At 43.9% G+C, this 9,965-nt stretch overlaps 1 protein-coding gene across 1 annotated transcript; it reads right to left on the bottom strand.

Moving 5' to 3' along the window:
• Positions 1-7,318: 7,318 nt before the first annotated feature.
• CLN8 (ceroid-lipofuscinosis, neuronal 8 (epilepsy, progressive with mental retardation)) lies at positions 7,319-8,575 on the bottom strand. The gene is given in 4 exon segments (XM_010148029.1): positions 7,319-7,633; positions 8,033-8,122; positions 8,124-8,173; positions 8,176-8,575. Coding segments are annotated over 4 exon segments (855 nt in total).
• Between the last annotated feature and the right edge of the window lie 1,390 nt (positions 8,576-9,965).

Genomic DNA, 9,965 nt, shown 5'->3' with positions numbered 1-9,965 from the left:
GTGCGGCCCCCCCCGCCCGCCCCCCCCCCCCCCACCAAGCCACTCTCTCACTCCCCCTCCTCAGCAGGACAGGCAATAAAACTGAGATGGAGATCTTGTGGGTCAACATGCAGACTGGGAGATGACATAGCAACTACTGTCACGGGCCACACTTGACTCGGGGAAATTTTATTTATTGCCAATTAAAATTAGAGTAGGATGGTGAGAAATAAAGACAAAAGTAAAAACACCTTCCTCCTCCCTCTGCTCCCTTCTTCCCAGGCTCATCTTCAATCTCCTTTGTTTCTGACTCCTCTGCCTCCTTCCACCCGGAGAGGCACGGTGGGATGGGGAATGGGGGTTGGGGTCAGTCCATCACAGCTCTCTGCACTCCCTCCTCCTCACATTTCTCTCCTGCTCCAGCATGGATCCTTCCCACAGGCTGCAGTCCTTCAGGATAAACCTGCTCCTGTGTGGGCTCCTCCAGAGGCTGCAGGGGAATCTCTGCTCCATCGCCTGGAGCAGCAGCTCCTCCCCTCACCTCGGTGGCTGCAGAGTTGCTTGTCTCCCTTTTTTCCTCACTCCTCATTCTGCCTGTTTCATGGGTTTGCCCTTTCTTAAACAGGCTTTCCCTGAGGCACCCCCACCTCGCCTGAGGGGCTCAGCCGTGAGCCTCTCCTCACAGGGCCCCCCCTGCACCCCCAACACCCGGGCACCTGCGCTCAGTGCAGTAACATGGCACAGGCTCTTTCTAAAACACAAAATTCCTACTTTTGGTTATTTCACCTCACTCTGATGGCTGAAGCTGAGGAGGGAAAAAAGCAGATGAACTCACTGTCACAGGAGGATGTGAAGAACTCGGGTCATGCAGCCGTGACAGACAAACACAACCTTTGAATGAGGCAGGGCTATTTCCAGAGGCGGAAAGGAAGTACTAGTGCTGTACAGGGTACTGAGAAGACTTTACGAGACATACTATGTACAACTCTAAGCCATCAACATTTAAGAAAAAGGAATTCAAGTGTGAAAAGCAGCAAATGAAAAGTATTAGGATGGCTAGAAAAACAAAAAAAAGCAGACTCATGAATATGCCAAAGAGCCTCCAGAGGTAAAAAGTAATTATGCGAGATCAAAAGACAGTGATAATACAAGAATAAATTACTATGAATTAGAACACACTGTAGACTCCTTCAGCCTTGGGCAATAAATTGCTTGGGAACTCCAATGTCCTAAAAGATCCTCAAACTTATCCTCAACCCCTGTCAAGTGATACCTAGAAGGTTGCTGAGACAAAAGGAAGAGTTAAAGCATCAGACGATCTATGTATTCAATGCCCAACCTGCTCAGCACCGTACAACACCACCAGTCTCAGCTACCTCATCCCACAGCCTCATCTTCCACGTTTATTTCCTGTGACTCCTAAGCAAGGCTAGTGCTGCTTTCCAGGACGCACTTTCTTCCTGTAAATATGACCCACAAGACAGGATGATCAAGCTCTCATTAGACACTCCACGTCTACCCTATGCAAACCACTTCTACTTTTGTAGTTTGCCTGCGTGGCTTTGTTTTTCAAGGTATCATAGTTATCACTTTGATTTACCCTTAGAAGATCCTGACAGCAGAACTGCATGGTCCAGAAATGCAGGTAAGTCAACCCCCTACCTTCTACAAAATCTGTGCTTTCTCGGTCTATTTTTACACCCTGCTCAGTGCAAACCCCGCGCTTAAACCTGAACGAGCACAGCTTTGGTGACAAGAGTGTTCACATGGTAAAGTGCGTTTGGCAGCAGAAGTAGCAGAGCAGGAGAGGGAAGCTGGAGACCTATAAAGCAACAGCACTAGAAAAGTCAGGCTGAGCGAGTACCCGGAGCTACCGCAATCAATTATCTGTACTAAACAAGGCACATCCTCTCGAGTCTTTACAGTAAACATCAGAGAACCTAATGATGAGAGCGGCGTCGGCTGGTACAGTGCTGTCATGTGAACTAAAGCATTCAAAGGAGCACTGGGCAACTAAAAACAGAATCACATGAGGAAATAAGTATTTCAGACCAGAAGTAATGCGTCCTTTATCTGATAAAGCTAGCATTAAATTGCCACTCTCTCTGCTCAGGTCATATCCTGAAGGACTCAGAAGTGGCCCCAGCTGACTCCTCAGAACACACACACAGGGCAGCCAGCAGCACACAGACCATTTCCTGGCTTCTCTGGGAAGAGGCGAGCACGCCTCACTCCCCCTTCCTTTCAAGCTAGGCCTGTCTGCCACTCGGAATGCCGCGAGGTCCTCGCGCCTCTGCTGTTATCGCTGTCACTCCACCTCGTTGCTGTACTTGAGGAAGGCACAAGGCGTGGGCAAGAACAGTTGTTTCTGCCCTGTGACCCCACCCCAACAGAACACGCTCATTAGTCCATTAGATCCAGAGCTGCATTGCTCTGATACGCCTTCTAGTTGTTTCTGCCCTGTGACCCCACCCCAACAGAACACGCTCATTAGTCCATTAGATCCAGAGCAATGCAACGCCTTCTGATACGGGAAACTCATCTGAGGGCTGACAACTCCAGCAACACGCATAACTTCAGTTCATGACCATCAGCTTATTTTGTGTTCCAAATTATCAACTTACATACCAGTGTCACGACACAAGACTGAAAAACTGTTAATTGCTGAATAACACCGTCAGCGTAAGTGTGCTCTGATACTTCTCTGGGAATATACTAAGAGCTACTAAGTAAAATAGATTTACCTATTAATTGAAAACCTCTGAATAGCAAGACATTAGTGACATTTAAATTCCTTTTACAGATTATTTACAAAAAGATGACTTATTCATACAAATACTGTTGCACATTGTTCTTCTCCTCCCAGCCTGTACCCACACACATTCCACAGTTGGTGGAGCTTGACACACCGACGACTCACTTCTACTTCAATTCATCCTGGGGACTTCGCTGCAGAGGCAGCCAGCAAAATTATGCCAGGCAGCTGCTTACATAGTGCATTCTTAAAAGAATAATTAAAATACCAGGAGCAACGCTATTCTCCTTCAACTCACGAACGCCAAAAAGCATCAGGAACGAATCCCTGCACAGCATCACACAAGACACACATTTGATGCTGAGAATTGTGTAGCATTATTTACCAACAAAATGAGTTTAAAAAAAAAATCAATTAAGGTGGCTCATACTTAACTACGAAGTGTCTTCAGTTAGAACCCAATGCAAAACCAGACCACACACTTCAAATACACGAGCCAGAAGGGCCATTTCCAAGTGATGCCTTTTTAACTTTTTAATGCATACATACAGCGTACTTTCTAGTGTTTTAGTCATATAATTGAATTTTAAAAATTGGTGAATGGACAGTAGTTTACATGGATTACTGTATACATCCTACTTCCTGGGATGTGACATTACCTTTATCAAGTTTAACAGAGTATTTCAAAACAAACAAGTGATCTTTTCAGTATATGCACTGCAAAAACTGTTTAAGCTACAAATCACAAGCACAAAAGGACAGGCATTATTTTCAGCAGTAAATGAAACTCACAGCAGACAATTATTCAATAAAATACTTTTATTTATGTACACAGTGAAAGGTGTGGTACCATTCAACAAACACCGTACAAGAACCACCTTAATATGCTTCCCACTTCTAAACTCACTTCAAGTGGGAGTCTCCCTGAGGCTAAGGTGTCTTACGACATCAATATGGAATCAGTGTTAACAGGAAAAAGCAAAAAAACCCACTACTCTGAAAGATTTGGACATGAGTATTAGTGGAAGAAGGGCCCAACAGTACATGCTGAAAACGATTAGATAAAAGGACATCACTGCGGTAATATGACTGCTGCAAGATCACGGCCAGTATGCAAGAGTAAATATTACAGAAAAATTGGTGGGTGGGAGGCAAAACAATGACAGGTTTGGGGAAGAACATAACACAGGAGACAAATGGAGGCAAACACAGACTGTGATTTCGGAATGCTGTATGAAGACACCAAAAACCAGATGCCTGGCCAGGGTGTCTAGGTCAGATATTTTTCTTTTCTTAAAAAAAAAAAACCACCAACAAAAAAACCCCCACCAACCCAAACCCACACAGCAACAACAAAAATCAAAAACACCAACACTTCCCACTCCCCCACCCCATCATAGTTTGTTTTGTGTTGTTTTTTGGTGGGTTTTTGGGTTTGTTTTTTTTTTTTTTTTTTTTTAAAAAAAGAAACTTCAGCCAGAAAAAGTAACAGCACTCCTTGAATAAACCTGTCCAATACGAAAGCAGGATGAAGTCTCTGACAGTCACTCAGGGAAACAAAGAATTCACCCCAAATTTGTTATGCAAGAGTTCTGCAACTCATGGCAGCAGCACACCCTGCCACCTGATCAGCCACTACAGAGGCTGACTTTTTTTTTTCCACACGGGACTGGCTTTTAAGAGATGCCCAACGGGACTGGGATTAGTTTCACATTATAAACAAACTGATGGTTAGTCTACCTTTGGGTCAAAAAACAGCATTTAGTTGTAAAAGTAATCAGACACCAAAACCCTCAGTTCAAGAATCTTTCCAGTCTTGTGTCCATGCAATGAGACAGTCATCCACAAATATTAGCCAGAAAATCCTCTGGAAGGGAGCAGCCAGAAGGCAGTGAAGAAAACACTCGAGAATAAAAAAAAAAAAAAAAGAGGAGGCTTTGTGTAACAGAACTGGTAACTCCAACTCTAGGCCATGAAGAAAGGTTTTCTCTGTTTTCATGTCCTGTTTTATTTCTCGCTGGACTGTAAAATCCCCTCAAACCAACAGAAACAAAATGAGTGCTGTTATCTGCCTTTTTGGTGAGCTCTCTTGTTCCAGCAGGTCTAGCAGTGTTTAGGTGAACAGGTGCTCTTAGGTATTATTATATAGTTAAGACATGCAAAAGATTTGAGATACACACCCCCACGCTAAGATGCATACTAAAAAGAATGCCTCATTATATAAAAATTACTTTCATTAAAATATGTAAAATCCACTTAATAAAATCATACAAGTTAATAATACAAAATATCAAACTTTAGATGCCTGGTGCCACTGACACAACTATCCACCCGCCTGCTTGGACCGCCCTACTCTCTCCTTTCAGTCCCCAATTCACAGCTAACCCCAGCCCTCCATATTCTTTTATTTTAGCACGTAGACGCTTCACCTCCTTTAGCCAGCCAAACTTATTTCTCTTCCAATGCCTCCATCTGCTGTTAATATTCTTCACAATTCTGTACCTGCAATTTTTATCATTATTACCTTGTTTTGTCAAATCCAGACCCTTAAGTTTTAAGCTGTATAGAGCACACCAGCATTCTGACATCTGGTGACCTATCCTCCGCCTTCCCTCCAGGAGCTCCTGCAAGTGAGGTTTGGATTCTGCCTTTGGATCACATATTTGGGTTCTGTTTCTGAAGAATTCATCCCTCTGCTTTCTTCTGAAGTAGTTTTAACATGACTCTCCCACACACAACCCCTGCGCAGAGGTATGTAATTTCAAGCTTTAGAAAAGCCTTTTTTTCTATAGGATGGTGTCCAGACAGGTGACACTGCCAAAACCCTGCAAACCTCATTCTGGCCTGCTTAGAAATGAGAAGGTAGCACAAAATGTACATTTTCTCTGCTGCATATCTGCAGGAAAACAGACAGGGTTGCTGTGTAGAATTATTATGCCCTTCTCAGCTTAATTTTGAACAGGCAATTTCAGATATTCACCACTTCATCATTATCAACAAAATCTGGCTACACATTGTGACCTAACAGCAGGAAGTTTCCTCTCCCTCACAGAGCAGCTCTTCAACTCGGTGCTCAGGCAAAGTGCAATACAGAACACAGCAACCTGACTACTAGCTTCCTAGTTCTTAGGATAAAAATCAAAGATGGTCCCATCAAAAATTAATAAAATGGGGTTGTTTACACCACAGCGCTTCCCTTGCACATTTAAACCAGCATGCTCCACCACAGATCAGTACACAAAGCCTCTAACGCTCACCTTGACCTAAAATTCTTCACAGCTTGGGCTTGCCCAGCGTTACTACTTTGGAAAATAAATCTGTGTAACAGTCACTGCACAAAGTTTCAAATGACAGGCTTTGTATCCAACTCGTTCAAGGAATCAGTCCCTTCGCCATTCTCCTGCCACCAGGTGTCCCTCTCATCCACGGTGACCTTCACCCGCTGGCCAACCTTCCACCCAGCAGCCCTCAGATCCATAGTTTGTGGGAGAACATCCACCACAGTTTGCCAAGACCCCATCCACAGAGCAGCTCTATTCCTTTGGTAAAGGAAAGATCTAGCCATGTGGCAGATAAAGTGCCAAGGATTGTTAGTGTCACTTCTTATATTCTTCAAACTAAACAAAAATACTAAAAGAAAAAGTGAACTCCCAGAAGAGGTGACACGGGCATTCCTCCACAGAGGAGTCACTTCAGGTTCTAAAACCCTCTATACCTATTTCCAAAAATAAGAGGAACCATAACAGGAACACTAGTGGAACTAACTGCACGTGACCGCCCAAGTGGGACCTATAAAGAAATTAATTTTACTACTCAAACAGCAATCTTTTCAAGGATGAAACAGAATCAAACATTCTGTCCTTGCTTCTGCAGTAGAGACCCCTATGATTACCTAGCTAGACCACCAGCATAAGGAATACCTGCACCCCCACATGCATATTTGTGGTGGATATAAACTCCTCCCATACTGAGGGTAACCTGGAAACAACAAATCACTTGACAGTGAACACTCAGACAATTATCTTCCTCAATTGCACTTGAAAGACAAGGAAAAAACCCACAACCAACCAAAAAAAAAATCCCTGACAAAACCCAGCCATGACTGCATTCACCACTGACCAATGCAGCCACTTGAATGATTTAATGGCACTCCAGAACTAGGTACCCATGCATACCTAACTTGGGTCATAATTGATCTTTATGAACAACATCATTTCCAGTATCAGTATCTCTGACATATGGGATACAGGATTCAAGCTAAACTTGATTCAAGATGAGCTTAATAGGGAAATTAACTGTAAAGCCACTTTGAAGCATTAGGACAAAGGCTGCCACTAGAGACCATGTCACTACCGTATCTGTCCAACCTGAAAAATTTGTTGGCATAATTCATAACAAAGAGAATGAAGATCTTATGTTTACGCACATATGAAACACAATGCTTTTAAATACTTCTGGTGCATACAGAACACTACCAGCAAAGAATCACTGGTAAGCTTATTGCAAAAGCTTCTAGTTCACGGGCAAGGAATTAGTTCACATTACATTCTTCCACTGCCCGACTTGGAAACAGCTGCTTCAGTGTTACATCCTTTTCTTCTGATGTGTTTCACCATTTAATTTTCCATTTTCCATTGCTTTATTTTCAAAGTTCCAGTCAGTTGGGCTGAGGAGTTGCTGAGTTTTTTTGTATGTCCAGTATGGGTTAAGTATTAGTGTAACAGCAAATAATCCCGAGAATAAAACAATAAAATGAAGAAGTCCCAGATTTTCCATCACAGAATTCCAATTGAAAATACACACCCACCACATATGGTAAGAAAGAATCATGCGGCAGTGAAACAGGTGGATCATCACCCACTGGTTTGCCTTCCAGAAAAAGGTGTTAGCACAGCCAGCCTAGAAAAAGAAGAACAGAAAGTACGCAGAAGTGAGATTGTTACTTACTTCAAGATAAGGAATTGAGGAACCTGTGGAACTAATGCAAATATACAGCTTTCATGTGCACACTCGGGAATTTTTTCCACATAGAGCTCCGATATTCCACATGCATACAGCATCCCAAACTTAGAATGAATCTATACCACCTCACTATCCACATGCACACAGCATCACACAGAAACCTATCTGCAAGACGGCAAAAACGTCACAGCAAAAGCAGGTATCACAATAACACGGACATCAGTTAGAGGAATGCAGTTTTGCTGAAAAGCTGCCTAGTCAAACCACACAGATTACCTATGGGCAAGCGAGATGCATGAAAACTGTTAAACTGTTTGGAAAATAGCACATTCTTACCTTTAGAAGCATCCAGGAAATGCATGTTGAGGGAGTACTCATCTCCAGCAACATTCCCATCAAAGGCAGATAATGTCCAGATTTCACATTAATGACTAGACCAGCCAAGCCACCAAAAGCAAGCAAATGATGAACTACCAAGAACACATCAAATGTTCTAAAAATAACGTTGGACACGTGAACAGCTACATTTTCAAGCAAGAAAAATCCAGCAGCTATTAAACAGTTAAACCAACTCCACTTCTGCTGTGAATATACTTTGTCAGCATGAAAAACAGGATCTATGAGCAAAGCCCATAAACCAGCAACACAACTCTGAAGTCCAAACACACCACGTGTGACTGCCATATTCCAAAACACCTTCTCCTTTGCATACAAGGCACGATAAGTGGTACTCTTCCATGAAGACAACCAGTGAGACAGGAAAAATACTCCCAAGTAGATTAAAAAACCAGCAGCTAAAAACATCAAACGAACTTCCCATAAGAGATAGTCCCAGTCAAAAATGGTCCCAAACACTGGGTAATCATTTGTAGGATTCATTTCTTCTTTTTTACAGAGCAAAGCCTTCCAAGGGGCTTGACACTTCTCACTCGCACTATAGTCTCCTTTATGCCTATTCAGCCTCTGCTATTATGCAAACCAGAAACCATGAACTCTTCCATCTGGAACAAGGAGAAAAAAAAGTGAATTTTAAAGTCATCCATATAAATAGCTTCTAAACCACAGAGAACTCTATTCCACCACAGCTACAACTTTGGTCCTGTTGTCACTAGGCACAGTCATCCCCAGATACAGGTAGGCAGGGACTAAAAGTTTAAGCAACGTGTTCAAGATTAACACTTGGCCTGCAGTACCTGTATTGGTACGAAGCAACGCACTGACACAAAAACTGAAGGGGGCCAAGTAAGAAACCAAGAAAGAGGAAGAGAAAAAACAAGAAGCAAACCCTGTTTTCCCCTGGGAGATGGAAGCCGGGGAGGGGGAGGGTTGTATTTCAACAGCAGTGTGCAGTTATTCTCCAATTCCATTATTCCATTATTCACCTACTTGCCTGTTTTCCCCCCTCACTCTTTTTCCACCACCTCCTACAGCTGTGGGTGCAATTCAGAATCTCAAATACAGATCTGGGACATAAAACTACAAAAAACTTAATCCAGGAAGTGGGATCGCTTACGCAGAAAAGGGCTTTCAGGATCCTATCTAAAAACAAGTCTCTGCAATTGGTTTCTGAACATTAATCCAGTTTCCAACACAAAACATATTCCAAAAATGCAAGAAGAGGATGGAATGCAGACAAGCAACATTAATACATATTATTAACAAGATCAACGTAATTAACTGAACAGCTCAGCACTATGTGCCTCGAGTTAGCTGAAACTTCCCGAACACACCGTAGCTAAAAAAAGAAGCCAGATCATACTGAAAGACTTGAATGCCAGCTCCTTTTATGAACGATTTCGGTGATATCAGCACGAGGACTAGACAGACAGCAGCCTGTAAATACTCTGAACCACAGTGCGTTTGGGAGCTGGGTGCGAGCGGAGGGAAGAGCCCCAGCTGAGATGCTCCCGCCTGGCTCCACGGCAAATGCCACCACAACCCAGAGGCTGCAGGCACCTGCCCACCCTGGCCTTTGCTCGCAGATGCCCCTCTGCAAGACGGGGGCAGGGACACACACACGCGACTATCTGGACAGGAGGGCCAGCCCCGGCCCGAGGGTCCTACGGCCGCCCCACACCAGACAAGACGAAGTCCCAACAGCCAGGCTGCCCCCCGCCCCTCCTTCCATCCCCCAGAGGAAAACAGGGGTAAAGCACTAATCCGAGGGCACAAACAGGCCCTGAACAGCGCAACCCACCGCGGCCAGCCCTGGCTCCAGAAGGGCCGCGACTGCTCCTCCGCTCCCACACACACACCGGCAGCGCCAACC

This window comes from Eurypyga helias, unplaced genomic scaffold (genome assembly GCF_000690775.1).
Source record: "Eurypyga helias isolate BGI_N326 unplaced genomic scaffold, ASM69077v1 scaffold3593, whole genome shotgun sequence".
Taxonomy (NCBI): domain Eukaryota; kingdom Metazoa; phylum Chordata; class Aves; order Eurypygiformes; family Eurypygidae; genus Eurypyga; species Eurypyga helias.
Note: the sequence above shows the minus strand (reverse complement) of the source record. Positions and strands in the feature narration are given on the sequence as shown.